Source organism: Cariama cristata, unplaced genomic scaffold, assembly GCF_000690535.1.
Source record: "Cariama cristata isolate BGI_N322 unplaced genomic scaffold, ASM69053v1 scaffold13212, whole genome shotgun sequence".
Taxonomy (NCBI): domain Eukaryota; kingdom Metazoa; phylum Chordata; class Aves; order Cariamiformes; family Cariamidae; genus Cariama; species Cariama cristata.
Window position 1 is genome coordinate 3679 of NW_009602186.1, and position 15478 is coordinate 19156.

General features: G+C 37.0%; 1 protein-coding gene across 1 annotated transcript in view; it reads left to right on the plus strand.

Moving 5' to 3' along the window:
* Positions 1 to 11252, plus strand: part of BRD7 (bromodomain containing 7) — a 14814-nt gene extending 3562 nt beyond the window's left edge. Inside the window, 12 exon segments of the mRNA XM_009694647.1 lie at positions 1202 to 1312; positions 1667 to 1851; positions 2738 to 2861; positions 3512 to 3587; positions 4526 to 4633; positions 5182 to 5314; positions 6240 to 6351; positions 7526 to 7576; positions 8461 to 8572; positions 8724 to 8867; positions 9963 to 10106; positions 11058 to 11252. Coding sequence (XP_009692949.1) covers positions 1202 to 1312; positions 1667 to 1851; positions 2738 to 2861; positions 3512 to 3587; positions 4526 to 4633; positions 5182 to 5314; positions 6240 to 6351; positions 7526 to 7576; positions 8461 to 8572; positions 8724 to 8867; positions 9963 to 10106; positions 11058 to 11122 — 1365 coding nt within the window. The 3' untranslated portion in view covers positions 11123 to 11252.
* The last annotated feature ends 4226 nt before the right edge of the window (positions 11253 to 15478 follow it).

Consider the following 15478-nt stretch of genomic DNA (forward strand, 5'->3'; position numbering starts at 1 on the left):
AGAAAACCCTTCTGGTTTGTAAATATGCACCTCAAAAGATGTGGGTGGTTTCAAGTTTTATGCAGGATTAAATAGAACCTGTCAGTTGGTCCTTCAGCATATCATTTTAGATCTTTACTTCAGAATGAAAATGTTAGCATTTCTGTCACACTGCTCTCTTTTTTTGAATGTATTTCCTCTCAAAAAACAAGGAGTCTGTTGAATTTGTCGGCTTTGCCTGTCTGTTACTACTTTTGTCATTTGCCTCCTGTCCCCTCGGTGCTAGCCAAGTTTATCTAGTCATGTAGATCCACAACTAGTGAAGGCAAGATGAGCTCAGTCCTATTGGCAGCAACCGCTTAACCCTCTGCTGTAATGTGTCTACTGGATTCCAGGGCCTGTTTTGAAGGCCCTTAAAGCTTTTTAAAAGGTGTTGAGGCTTTTTTTGCTTTGTTTTCTTCAGCAGAAATGTTCTCTAGTTCTTTACTGGGCTAGATGAGGACCCAAGAAGTGGTAATTTGTGTGTAATTAACAGTTGAATTTAGGCAGATGTTAGTTAATAGTATTGGTTATGTTTTCTTGCACATTCTTCTTTAGAGCTCCAAAACTTAACAGAGAATATTCTCTGTTGTTTCAGCTGTTTCTGGTTAGTCTTTCATTTTAACTTTTTGTCTTTGTAAATGGTTGAGAATGTGATAAAACATATCTACCTGTAGAGCTCTGCAATGAGTAAAGTTTCTAGCTCAGCCAAGTTCAAGCAAGCATACATTTCTTTTCTTCATTGTAACTGAAACTTTGGCATATTCCTTATAATGATTTAACTTTGAATTGCAGCTTTTCTGGTTTTTTTAAGTTAGCTTTATTGTGTTTTTTAAGTTGCTTCACTCTGTTTTTCTTTTCATGACTGCTGATTAGTCAGGGAAATGGATAATTTTAGCTAAGAGGACTTCCATTAAAACTTTAAAAACTATAAACAATACTGAACACTTAAGAATACTTCCAGGCTGTTTGTTGGGATGCTAGTTTTGAGACTTGAATCTAATTTACATACTTATTTCTGTTTAAATTTTTAATTAAATAGATTTCTTAAATTCATAAATTAAAAATGTTCTTTGAAGTTCTTTTTCCCTAAAGCTCAAGACATTGCCTTTGCAACAAGGATTTTAATACAGTATACTATAGAATTTTAACTTTCATTCAAAAATTATTAATGTCTGTACAGGATAACTTCAAACTGATGTGTACTAATGCAATGATTTACAACAAACCAGACACCATTTACTACAAAGCTGCAAAAAAACTGCTACACTCGGGGATGAAGATACTTAGCCAGGTAACAGAATATACAAACTAAAATATTAAAAAATATGCTTCTTCCATTTTGATCCCTCTTTCATTCCACTTTTTGTACAGGGATCTCATTAAAATTAATAAAAACCTGCTTAATATTTGTCAAATGCTTGCATATTAGAATTTAAATAGTATGTTGTTTTAAGGCTCATGCTTTAGTACTGCTACCAGATCAGTTATTGAAGAAGTATTTGCATTTAGTATTTCATTTCTAAACTGCCTTTATACTTACTAGCATAAGAAAGAAAGAAAGAACTGAAAGAAAATCATCCTGTATGGGTAGGTTATGGAAGGATTCATTGAAGTAGCAAATAAAAAGGATTCCGGTGCTTTTTAGGAGAGAATTCAGAGCCTGAAACAAAGTATAGAATTCATGGCTGACCTGCAGAAGACAAGGAAGCAGAAGGACAAGATGGAACTGCAGCAAACTGAGGAAGATGAAAATGGTCCTGGGAAAGACAAAGGAGAACCTATGGATGGTGACACCAAAGGGTTCAAAACACCTAGCAAAGAACACAAAAAGTGAAGTATTGTCTCAATAACGATTATAGGATACACCCTTTAAATGCTACTGAAACGAGATGGCTTTTAGGGACCGATGGATGTTGGCTTCTCTCTTTCTGGTACTGCGTATACACTAAGACTTCCTCATCTCAAGGGAGCAACATTCATGTAAAGCATCCTCATACACCAAAAATAATGAAGTTTAGAATCTTTCATGGTACCATTATTTTTTTTTTAATGTAGGTAACCCTGTACTGCTCATCAACTCCATTCCTTCCATTATTTTCTATTTTAGTGTCTATTTCACATGAGTAGCATTGATTGAGAGAAAGCTTGCAAACATGACCTTTTAAACATTTTGGTACAAGTAACTATATAGCCCATTTCAAGTACCTTTTTTTTTTTTGCATACTAGTTGTATTTCTAACCTATAAATGCATAGCTACAGAACATATACTTCCTGAAATAATATTTAATATCTAGAAATACCCCTTTCGGTGTTTTGAAATACTAGCGACTTTATTTTCACAGATTTTAAGATACAGATACTAAAATTCTGAGTATCTATTATTTTATTTTACAGAAAATATCTGTGTTAGTTCTGTAGGAGTGATGACATAAAATCTGGCAACATGCTAAACTAGGACATCAGTATAGCTGAAGTAAGCTAAAGACAGATCTTTACAGTTACTAACATAAAGAGGCATCTGCTGATATAAATCTTTGTCACATATTTTCCCCAGCTATATTAAATACAGTCATATTAAATGACTTTTTTGTTAGTTGTTTTGTCTGCAAAACCAGCAGTTTCTTCACTGTATCCTTTTGTGGTATTTAGCCAATTGCTGTCAGTTAAATCTATCTGTTAAAGCTAGTAACTAAGTTGCATGCATTTTATTCACAGGAAGGACAAAGATCTGCTTGAAGACAAATTACGAAACAATAGCTTAGAAAGGGAACAAGAGCAAATTGATCGTATTGTTAGAGAATCTGGAGGAAAGTTAACAAGACGACTTGCAAACAGCCAGGTAAATCTTTGTGCATTTGATAACTCCTTTCACTTTTTCTTAAACCAGGCTTACTTAGCATCTTATTTCAGCTGAAAATCAAGGTATGCTTTTAGTAGAGTTCACAGCATTTTACATGATTGATCATCTGTGTAACATCGTAAGGTTAAAAAACAAAAGCGTATCAGTTGAATGCATGCTGAATTTCATCAGCAGAGCACATTCAGCTTAAATTTTCAGAAACTTTAGATAAAGCAGTAGAAAAGGATGAATAGTAGGAACCTCAAGACAATATCTCAAATCTGACCCACAAAAAAACCCATAGTTCTGAATCAGCCACATATCTGATGAAAGGTTATTAATGTTACAGGAGAAGGAGCCCAGTTTGGTAATACTGGGCCCACTTAATTTTCTATAAGAATTACATATTTTATCTCTTAGCCTCTACAGAAACATTATTGTAATTTCTTAATTCCATGTGCCTATACCAATAATAAAGTTATCTAGCAAAAAAAAAAAGTTAGAGCAGCACTCACTTCTGAGTCTGAATGATCTTTCCAAACCCCTTTCTGATTCCTATGGATAGGACAGTTTCATTAGATGTTTTTATTAGTTTAAGGACTATGAATTTCAACTAGTATGTAAATTAAAATAGTCTGATCTTATTTCAGTGTGAATTTGAAAGAAGAAAACCAGATGGTACAACAACTCTGGGCCTTCTTAATCCAGTTGACCTTACCGCAGGAGGTAAGTTGGCATAGTTCAGGTAACAGGCCACTTTCACCTACCTGGTCTGCAGCTTTTCTGCTGGCGCAGATCAGCAAATCCTGGCCAAGAACCGAGTGCTTCTTCACAGTCTGATAAAGATCTGGATTAGAAAAGCTGCAGCTGTGGGAGCATGTGAGTGGGGACCATTATGGTTGTTAGGAGCAGCTGGAGGGGGCCCTCAGTGGCTGTTTGCTTCTCCTTTTTGTGTCAGCTCTTTGTGAGAGCGGCAAGAGAAGGCTTTTGCCATTGGAGAAGAGACTACCTGCCATATGCTCAGGCACGCTTAATTCCTGGACTCCCCTTAAGTCTGGTCTATGTACAGAGTGCAGTGTCTGCTGGCCCAAAAGGTCACAGATGTTCCAGAACTGGCCACTGGGAACTGTCTGGGTCCCAAATCACTTTGTCATGTCAGTGCCATCTGTGTAGTGCCACTGAATAAAAGAGTGCAGGTGCTTGACTATTTAACTGCCAGCTCGTTACAGAGCTGAACTGACTAGGTCTAGAATAGACAGAAACCAAGCTGAAAACCTGACTTCTTCCTTCCCCCTATTTGTGCAGTAGGAAATATCAGCAAGAATAAATAAAGTGTAGTCTTCCATGTTAAGAATGAGATCCTCTTTAATGGTGCAGCCTCTGTTAGGGGAGGACAGGAAGGAGGAAGACTGATAGTGAAAACTTAACATTTAGGTTAAATGCTCTATATTTAACTAGTATTACCACTTGCTTGGTCTGGATTCATGTTTAAGGACTACACACAGTCCTTAGTATGAGGCATTTGGAGAGGAAGACAGACTTGGTGAGTTGTATTCTGTTTATTCTGAAGTTTCTGGCTATGCATATTAAATGAGTTTGGACACCTTCCTGTGTCACTTAACTATGCCTTCATTACTTCTGTATTTTGCTATATCCTGTTGTAGAACCAGGTTACTGCCCTGTAAAGCTGGGTATGACAGCAGGAAGGCTTCAGTCAGGAGTTAATACATTACAAGGATTCAAAGAAGATAAAAGAAACAAGGTTACTCCAGGTAAGTGCTTTTTTTTTTTTTTCACTATAAATCCTCTTCCTTATGTAAAGAAAATATGTTGATCTCATGACTAGCACACAAACAGTTGGGGGTTTTTTTAGTGATAAAGCACATTATTGCATGTATCTATCACACACCTAAACAGCACATCACAAAGTCTAGCTTAGTTTACACATATTAAAGGAGAGGGGTATTTAATAAAATGTTCGTCTATATTGAGAAGAGGAACTATACCAGACAGATAAAGGTTTTTGCTAGCTTTGAAAGAGCATAGTGGGGAGCCTGAGAAAGTGTTAGCCAGCACTAGACTGAATTTTCATATTGTGTTAAGGCATACAGTATCATTAATAAAAGATTTGTAAATAAAAATGTAGATGTTACTAAAGGATGTACAGTGTGAACAGATGGTATTCTGTGAAAGTTTGTTTTTCACCACGAGAAATATGTTCCTAAAAGTTTCTTTTTGGGGATTGTTTTACAACCCCTTCTCATTTTTATCTGATACACCCATCTCAGAGGTAATAATTAGTACCATTGTTGCTCATTAGTGACATACTTGAATTACGGACCTTATAGTTCCTATGCTCCAACATATGATTCTACGTTTGCCAACATAAGCAAAGAAGATTCTGACTTAATCTATTCAACGTACGGGGAAGACTCTAATCAAGGATCTTTCAGGTAATCAAACAACTAAGATGCATATTACAGCTGTCACGTACAGGAGCAGTTACGTGCAACTCTCTGCAGTGTGGGCTATGTCTTTGCTGTTGAATGATGTCACTACTGTCTTTATAGCCTACTGGCTTTTGTTTGTTTGTTTTAAGAAACAAATACTTGAATAAGAGAACTTGCCTGTAAAGTGAAATTAGCCAAGATTGAAGGATTTTCATGCTGCTGATACATAGGAACATACGGGCTAAAATTGAAGTGTATTTATGCCTTAACTCTGAAGGACTTGTGTTCAAAGCCAGAAAAATATTGAGTGGTAAAAATGTTTATACAAAGTGGATTTTTTAACGTTAATGAACTTAATTACTGCCTTGAGTGAGATGCATCGTTGTTAATGTCAAATACGAACCAAACTACTATGATCATAGTGGGAGAGCTGAGTCCAGAGATAGCGATTCCCAATTTCATTCTTAGTGTGTCCATACTGCTTGATTTTCCTATTATTTACTATAGTAAAAATAATAAATTCTCGTTGTTTTTGTTATTCTTGATTATAAGAACTTCAGAGTGAAAGTCCTTTTGTTTTATGAGCATCTCAATAATAGACTACATAGTTGTGTAACTTCATATGAACTGTAGGAATACTTCAGCACGGTGCCAAATGTTAAGTTCCTGTGCAAGTTTGCTTTCAGTTTGCTGCAGCTGCCGGAGGCAGTATACTTTTCCTCATTTTTCAGTTTTTGTTAGGAATCTGAATGGGTTCCTTGGCTACCAAAGGCATGGATAGTTAAACTCAAGCAAGGCATTGAGATCCAATTCTGTGCTACTTTTTGTGTTTTCTGTGCTGTACATACTGGTTTGACTTTACGGCACTTTTTTCCATTGAATGTTTGGTACAAAAGTCATTACCTTTAACTGTCTTTTGATCTTTTAGTATTCATGATTTTTTGATGAAATCACAAGATTATCCTTTCTTAATGGCTGATAGTTTGCTTGATGTTCTAACTAAAGGAGGACATTCTAGAGCTCTGAGAGAACTAGAAACGGTAAGAGTGGATTTATGTACTGTCTGGTCTTTGGTTTTAGCACACAAGCTCTAAAGCTAGAGAAAGATGATGTTGATCCTATTGATGGGCTCCCTTTTACTTGGTAAAATTTGAAAGTAAAGACTGTCTCCAGTGGATGGATTTTTCTGGAAAGGGATTATTAATTAGCGAAATGTGAAAATTAACAAAATGTTGTAGATGGAGACAGAGTCACACACTCTTGCTCTGTGTGCTCTCCTACTCCCATTAGCACTAGCTCCTGTTCCATTTAGTAAGAAAATATCAATACACAGTTGTTCAGAAATGAGGTGATTGCAGATGGGTTTTCTTGTTTCCATGAAAAGCTTATGTTCATCACAGTCACTGTGTAGTTCAGGACAATTAGTAACTAGTTTTTACCTCTACTTGGTGCAGTGCTTTTAAACTCAAATATGTGCTATGTCAAAATACTAAACAGCTACTCCTCACGTTCTTAGGAGATTTTGGTACCTGTATATGCCAAACATGACTGGAATCAAAGGGGCTGATTTTGACGATCTTAACTTAATTGACAGTCCAAGAATTAGTTGAGAATCACCACCAGACAGTTCCTGTTAACTAAGTCTTGATTTGCATTTCACATCAATGTAAACTGTTGAAATAAACAGATCATGGCCTTTTACTAATGGGTCAAATATTAGCTAAATTAATACTAGAAATAGTTCATGGATCAAAGATCAGCCTTTAGCTCCCGTTCAGACCTTTGCGTAGCATTACTAGTGTAGCTCTTTTCTAGTACCCAATACTGACACTGACTTGCAGGGTTCAGCCACTACTGCTGCAAGTATTAAGAGAAACAGTTATGTATAGAAACAGAATACATTTCACCCTCTAATAATCGTCCTTCCTTTTCTTCCTGCCTCCCAGTAAATAATCTCTGATGTGATATGACTGAGGAAAAGCATGTGGACTTTGCAAAGAGCAATAATGTGTGTGCTGTAAAAATGTACTTTAGTAAACATTAATATCTGAAGGAAGTCCTCTAAAAATAGCTACTTTGCAGCTTGGGTTACAGAGAAAGCTCATTATGATATTGTATATTTACCTCACTTTTAAAATTCTGCAGTTTGTAAGTTTTTTATTCAAAGAAAAGATTAATTTTAATGCCTTCTTTAAAAATCCTTTCTCTGTGTAGCCATTGGAGGAAGCTGAAGGCCCACATGAAAGAAGCGATGCAATAAAAGATGTAAAGGTAAGATTTTTCTATATCCATTAGCCACTCTAACCAACTGGTTATAAAGCTGCCTAAAACTGTAAGGCCTATGCAGCTACACAGAGACTTTGACAGGCTGTAGATACACACTATGTGATGTGACAACAGCATGCTATTTTGTAGACATTTGGAGAGTAAGAATCTCCAAAAAGTTAAGTCTTAAATAAGACCACGTGTCAAGAGAATGGGAAGAAAATGCTTAATATTTTTTGGTTTGGTTTAACCATGTGTTTTAGCTGCCAAGCGGGAGATCTAGCTGTTTTATTCCTATCTTAATCTGATTTGATTTAACATGACTTGTAATATAAGTGTAAAATATCACACAATACATAGCTATCTTTGAGAAGGTTTCTCAAATACCTCGTGTGCCTATAGGCATACAGTGTATCTCTAAAATCATTTCACCCAAACTTTGTTCAGTTATAAAAAGCGTAGCGGCAGGTCTAGGGAAAGGGCTGCTCTCCTAAAACCTTCACCTGCAGCTAGTTCCCAGATTGGTTTTGAATTTTGGCCTCAGACCTTAGATAAACTCTGCTTTAGGTGAGCTCAAGGAATTACTTTTTTTTTTAACTGGGATGCTGATCTTAAGCTACTGTATTGTTTGTGCATGTCCCAGTGTTTTTGGCAGATGCCATTTTCTATTTCAGTATGAAATAGAAAAGTAAAATGAGTAACTGTAGAACAGTAAAAGTTTCACAGAGTGTCTTTTCAGCTTTCCCTCTATATGTTCACTTTTTTTGTAGAGCAGACTAATTTTAATTAACTTTGTGTTCTCACTTTCCCAAACAAAATTGTTGTTTCAAGGCTGATGTAAATATTATCTAAATTATTACTTGCTGCCTTTTTTTTTTCTTCAGGTTATGGACATTGATATTGCTACCAGGTTGGACTCTGCTAATACCGACAGACTTACAGCACTGAAAGCAGTTACAAACTTTGGCATGCCTATAGAGGAGTTTGATTCTGAGGGTGAGTTTTCTTGGCAGTTGCGTTTCTGAGGTGTACGTAACTGTTTCAGTTTCTCAGTCCCTTTGCATAGTCAGCCTTACCCTATTTCGTATCATAATGTAAGTAAATATACTCTCTTACTAATTAGGCCTTTCTTTTCTTCATTACACAGAGGCTGAAATCTTCCAGAGGAAACTTGATGAAACAACAAAGCTTCTGAGAGAACTCCAGGATGCTCAAAATGAACGACTAAGTACAAAACCACCCCCTAATATGATTTGTCTTCTGGGTCCATCTTACAGAGAGATGCACTTGGGTAAATGCGCTCTTTCTGATCATTCTTGCAGAATTGATTGAGTCCCAACTTGTATCAACTCAAAGAAAGACAAAAGTTTAACAGTGCAGAATACATGCCCTATTAGGCCTAGAAGATTAATAAAATTTTTATGTATGTAAAGCCAGGTGAATGTTTTGAACAGTAATTACAAGTATTTCCTCTTTAATAAATTTCCGTAGAACTTATCGGGAGCTTTTTTCTGTGCCCTGGGACAGACGATAGCCAGATGCCTCCAACTCCATGATTTTTACAGTATCTTTGAACAGGGGTTGCTTAAGCATTACCAAGTTCTTACTGGAACTAGCTTTATTCCAGGTTTGATCTAATTATCAGTCTATTTTATTATAGCAATTAATACCAATCATACATTCTTTAGTTATTTGAGCAAAGCTTCTTGCCTCACAGGTCAGTTTAAGACAGGCTGTATATGGCAGCCTTCTAAGATAGGACTGAGTGCAGAGAGTGTCTGTTTTGCCAGTAAAGCCAACTTCTACAGTATCAACTACAGCATATGTAGTCTAAAATAACAACCTCCATGTGCTAAGATAAATTCCCCAGTATTAGCAAAATATTACCAAGTTGGTATTATACCAAGTCTAAACCAGATCAGCTATTACCTTTCTTAAAGTTTCAGTACTTAGAGGTTCCTTCTTGGAGGAAAACCCCACCTGTAGCAACAAGAAGTGTCTCTCCAGTTGACATACAAAACTAAACGCTGAATCCTGAATGCCAGATACTACAAACAGAGCTGCTGTGTGGGTGCCGCCAGCTGTCTCCCAGCTGCAGTATTAGGGTGACCCAAGCATCATCAGCTTACCCGTTAACTTTGTGTTTCTTGATGGCAGCAAGCCTTGGGCAGCAGCTATTTAAGTTCTCCTGTTCTTCTTAACCATCTCTTTTATAGTTCCCGGCATGTCTTGGATGATTGCACACAGTACAACAAAACTCTTCTGTTGCAGAAACATTATTTAACATAGTTCCATTTGTACTTAAACTGTGTACAGGGTGAAGCACTCATTTCAGCAATTTGGTGTCTATATATAGCATATAAATGCCTCCACTTATCTCTTCTAGCGGAGAGAGTAACCAATAACCTGAAAGAACTTGCACAACAAGTGACGCCAGGTGACATTGTTAGTACATATGGAATCCGGAAGGCAATGGGAATTTCAGTTCCTTTACCTGACACAGAAGACAGCTGGGTGGATTTGACAGAGGGTGAGTATACAAAAATGTACTGTAGCATCTGGTCAACTACAACAAAACCACATCTGCAAGTCATTAGACTGGCTCGTGGTAGAACTTGCAGTAATTTAGTTCCAGCCTTCAGTTCTCCCCTCTTTAAAATTCTGTTTCTAATGGAAAGTTGCTGTGTTTGGTCTCAGTCCAAAATTAACCTTTTGGATGTATGGAACTTTGATTCAACTACATAAAGTAGTTCCTTCACCATTCATCTTACAGCATTGCCAAATTTTAAAGCTTGGCAATCCACTCAATTTTAGTTTTTTCCATTTAGCGTGAAGTTACAAGAGAAGAGTTAAAATTCCTCACTTGCTAAAAGGAGGACATCATGCTTCCTTCTTCTCCAGGCTTTTGGCTTAATTTGGCCAGCTGTAGTGCTTTGTAAAGTTGACAGCGTCAGTTCAACTCAACCCATCCAGCCTTTTAAAAGCAACTACTGTTTTTGCTGGATTGAGGAGTCGTGCCAGAACCAGATCTCCCCCTTGTGGCACGTAGGCAGTAAAAGCATACCTAGAGGTTGTGGTCATCCCCAGTTTTTAAGGCAGGTGAGAATTTCCTTTCAAGAAAGGTAATGCATACAACAAATTCACTCAATCTGTGGTTTATAAAAAGTTTCAGTTAAGATGTTATTTAATGAGAAGAGCAGGATTACTTCAGGAACTTCCTTATCTTTTCAAGGAAACTGCTCGAGAAATTTCAATTTCAAAATTCTTGAGCATTTTCTTTTTCATAGCACTGCGCAAGAGAGGCTGTGTGACAGAACCAACCGAAGTGTAGTGTTTTCTTGGACTGCTACAGAACATAGGGCTAGCTCGGGACTATCTGCACAACTAGCAAATGACTTTAGGAGTACTCTATTGTATATGTGTTTCTTTCATTTAAAAGTTACATACGCTAATTGACCTGGTATCTGTGGTAAACTTTCAGACTTTGAAGAACCTAAAAAGCCTGTCACCATCCCTGAAAATGAGTGTGGTCCAGTTACAGTCTGAAGCTTCGGTTAAGTTTACAGATGTTTGTTTGATTCTGTTTAAGAACCAGATAAACTTCCTTCAGGTGCATTCGCCGGGCACGTGTATATCGTATGTTAAACTACTTTTGTTTATTACATTTTGGAACTAATGACGTTTGAAATGGAATGGTTCGTATTAGAGTTACTTCTGCTGCATAAATGCACTAAATTATTCTTTTTGCATTCCTTATTATTTTAAAGCACCTCTGCACCATTTAAGTTTTCATAGATTGTTAAGTGTCTGGAAAAGTCGAAGCATCAGTGAAAATGTGCCTCTATATGGTGCAGGGGCTCAACCAAAAGTTTCCAAAAGCAATGTATAGATTCTGAATCTGGTTGGGGCAAAAATCATTAGTATCTGAACATGCAAGTTTCCCTTTTTAAAATTACTGTGCAAGTCTTTATGATCACAAGGAAGAGAAATAAACTTTTTAAATAAAACTTACGTAGCCTGATGAATTAACAAAAGATCTTAGAGAAACAACGTCACCTGCTCATAGTATTCTAAAACTCAAGGGCAAGCATAGAAACATACCATGATGATAAGGTAAGATTTGCTGCCAGTAAGTAAAAATACTGCTTGAATATACTCTAGTGAGTTCTGAGACACTGCGGTAGACAATTCTTGCTACTTGGAGGTATTACTAAACACTACCTGGATAATGGTTTTAGGCTTGCTTATCAGAAAGGAAAGCGTATTTAGAAAAGTCCTGTCATTAAAAGTGAATTCCCCGTTCACCAAAACTGCAGATGAAGCAGACCGACCATACAGCGTTCGGGCATCTCTGCAGCATCAGACATATGGAGCCAGTGACTTGTACAAGTAGGCTTTTCCCTATGCTTGTCCGTTACTTTCGCACAATCACGCAGTGCTATACCTAGGTTCTACCACAGGCATCCTTAGGTATTTTTAGATGTTGCTCCTTTTTACCCCATGGTTCCAGTATAACCTTGGACAGGAATGACACACAGTGTGATTTCCATCTGATTAGCAATCGCTAATGTGTGTAGGGGCATGGAATAAGAGGTAACTTAAACACAAAGCATCATCATGAATTCCACCCTCTATCCCCAGACTTATGGCCAACACCATCCTTACACTCCCTTCCTTCCTCTTTTCTAAAAATGGCTGCAGAAGTGTTGATTTAATTGTGTTTAAACTTCCACAGTTCTTTACATGCATTCCAAAAAGGCTGAACTGTCAACCTGGATTTTTCTCCAGTAGTTTCAGTCGTCTCAGAGTAGTTCTTAGTGAAGTTGCCACTACAACTTTTTCACAGTTCTAGATAATTGCAGCTGAAATACTACTCCAGGGAATGAATTTTTCTATTAATATTTAAGTCATTTTCATGCTACAAGAGATGACGATGCCCAGGAACTGTGCCAGCCAAATCATTACTGGCTCGCTCGCTCTGTAGCATCTCATTTCCGATCACTTACCTTTCATGTAGCAGGCCACAGATGACAGAAAACTGAGTATTGAAATTATTCTTTAGCTGTTGAATGCAAGTATGTCAGTCTACCTATTTTCCACTTACACAATTAAAAAAAAATAAAATACTGAGTTTGAGTAAAAACAATCTCATTAACTCTGTAGGGGTGTACAAAATAACTCCTTTTCATGGGACTGTTCTTCAAAATAATGGCAAAACCAAACAAGTTTCAGGAAGTTTTTATTTAATGGTAAAACCAAAAATTTGTTCTTTAAAATAGATCACTAATTCAAGACATTACTAGCTCTTCAAATAAGATACAGTGCCATTTTTTCAGTTTAAGAAAACAATAATGCTTTAAGGAAGATTTTTTCTAACAAGGTTATTTCCTCAATCTTACATTTCACAGTTTGCTGTCAAAAGCACTGCTGAAAACAATTATTTAAATACAGTTGCTTCTTAAATTGAACTTTTCCTGTGGTTGAAGATAGCTCTCATATTCTACAGTTCCAGTTCTGACGAGAAATTAGAAAGTCATCCTCAGATGCAACGCCCTTTTTCATGACGCACAGTTTCTAACTTCTCCAAGTCCACCTTGCACGCTACACTGATGTTGAGCAAACAGTGGAAGTGCATCATGTCCTTTTAGAACTGCAACAAAGCCCTGCTGCTTCCAGTTTGGAAGCTACAGCTCTTTATATCACTTCTGTAAATGAGGTGAAGTTGAAGTTAGGCCCAAGCAAGTTCCTAGCCTGACAGGCAATATAATGTAAACAAAAGCATTTCAAAATGCTGTTACGGACAGCGAATTTTCTTTCATAGATAACTTACATCTACATTCTACTAGGTCTGTGAGCGGGAACACTTCAGAGCCAGCTCTATCTATAGGCATAATGCACTTCTCAAAACATACTCATGAGGCAAATAATAGTCACTTTACCTAACACGACATCAAAGACTGCTGAAAGGAGCCTTTGACACATGCGTGGTCCTTAGAAAACAATAAATAAATACCTCAAAACAAATGCTTGCTGAGCATCTGTTACTGCAAACATAAAACACGTAGGAGTAGCAAAAGCTGTTGGAAAGTTTGTTCAACTACAACACTGACCTTATACTAACAAGACACCAAGTATGAAACCTTTCTTCAGCAGAGTCCATACATGAACCAGACAACCTCAAACTAAGGTTTTCTAACGTGCTATTTCTGTTGGAGACTTGCTACAAACGCAGTTTTGACCTACCAAAATGGCACAGGCTATAAGCACAATTTTTAATCCACAGTTGGACAATATTTAGGTTTGTTCCTGTCTTGAAACATAGTCACTTCATCTTCTAAAGAAATTACACAGTAATTAGAAAGCGGCAGCGATGCATAGGACTGCTTGTTAAACACTTTTCCAGTATGGTTTAGTACTAAACACAGAAATATCAGGAAATGCTGCTTGCTTTGTAGAAGAGTAAGGCTTAAGAAAACAGCTGTTGAACTCATCAATCACTGTGCTGTTTAGTCATACTACATGTGGTATTATGGGTGGGAGGGGGGAAGCCATCCTTAGTTAATACCTATAAATGGGCACAAGATGTTAGCCTTACAAAATAATATCGTCTACACCAAACAGAAAACAGATTAAGCCATTGCAGTAAGTAGAAAAATGCTAATTTAGAAATCAGCAAAAGCCATTAACAGCTTAAAAACTTTACAAACTAAACTAACTTACAGCAAGTCAATTTCCGTAATCTTCTTACTAATGCTCTACTCACACTTTCAGTATTGAGGCTCTGCTGAAACATTTCCATTATGAGTCTATTTTTTCCATACATCCTTTTGTAACCTTCAAAACCAATTTGTTTCATAAACTGCATTGCCTTTAAAAGAGAGATTAACCAGCCAGTGGCTAGTCAAATTGAAGAAACAAGAATAGATAAACCCCAAAACCCACCTCGGATGCGGTTCTGTTTATACAGTATCTGCTGCTGTTTCTAATTCTATCCTACTAATTCTGTTCTTCAGTTTCCAAACAATTCAAAAGGGATTATTTTTTCTTCCATAAGTGCCCGCAAGAATGCAGTCAGCACGCAGAATTCCTGCTACGGGGTGTCAGCGATGCAAGCTGTTACCAGAGCCTGCCTAACCAAGCATGCAGGATAAACTCAGTGCTCCTCAACCGGGTATATTTTTTGAAATTTAAAGCCAGAATTTTAAAGACATTCTCTTACGTGACTGTGTAAAATGTGCATGCAGATACGAAATACAGAGGCACAGAAATACAAAGAACATGTAATATAAACACTGAACTAGATGAAAGTTATTTCTGAACAGCTGTTGGTCATGAAAACATTTGTATAATACAAGGTGGAGGAGGTGAATACAATATGGAGGAGGCGAAGATAATAAAAAAGTCCAATATGGTGCAATTATTTTTTTTTTTCCAAAGGAGCTCAGCACAATTACGATTTATTTCAGTTTACTTGCATTCCTCTTCCCATTATTCAGCCATCTTCTGCCACAAAGTCTGTTTAGCATTAAAAGCAGGATATGCAGTGCCCAGAGTATCATCTCACATGTCTGTGACAAAGGCAATACTGTAAGCAGGTGTGTGTCAAAGAATGAAGAAGTGGAATGTTTTGACGTGGTAAGGAGTTCTACAGTGCATCCACATATGTTGTTACTGGAGCTGTTAAGGCTCCCACAGTGCAGGCAAGAAAAGGAACTTACTGAAAATGCTTCATTGGCAATTCCAGGTAAATCCTCAAATTATTTCAGGAACAGGTCTTTTTCAGACTGGTGGTTACGTGTCTTCTAGGAACTTTTCAGAACTTCTCTTTAAAAAAAAAAAATAAAAAAAATCGTTCTCTTTTCTTGAGATGTAGAAGAAACAGGAATAGTCTATGTATGTTTT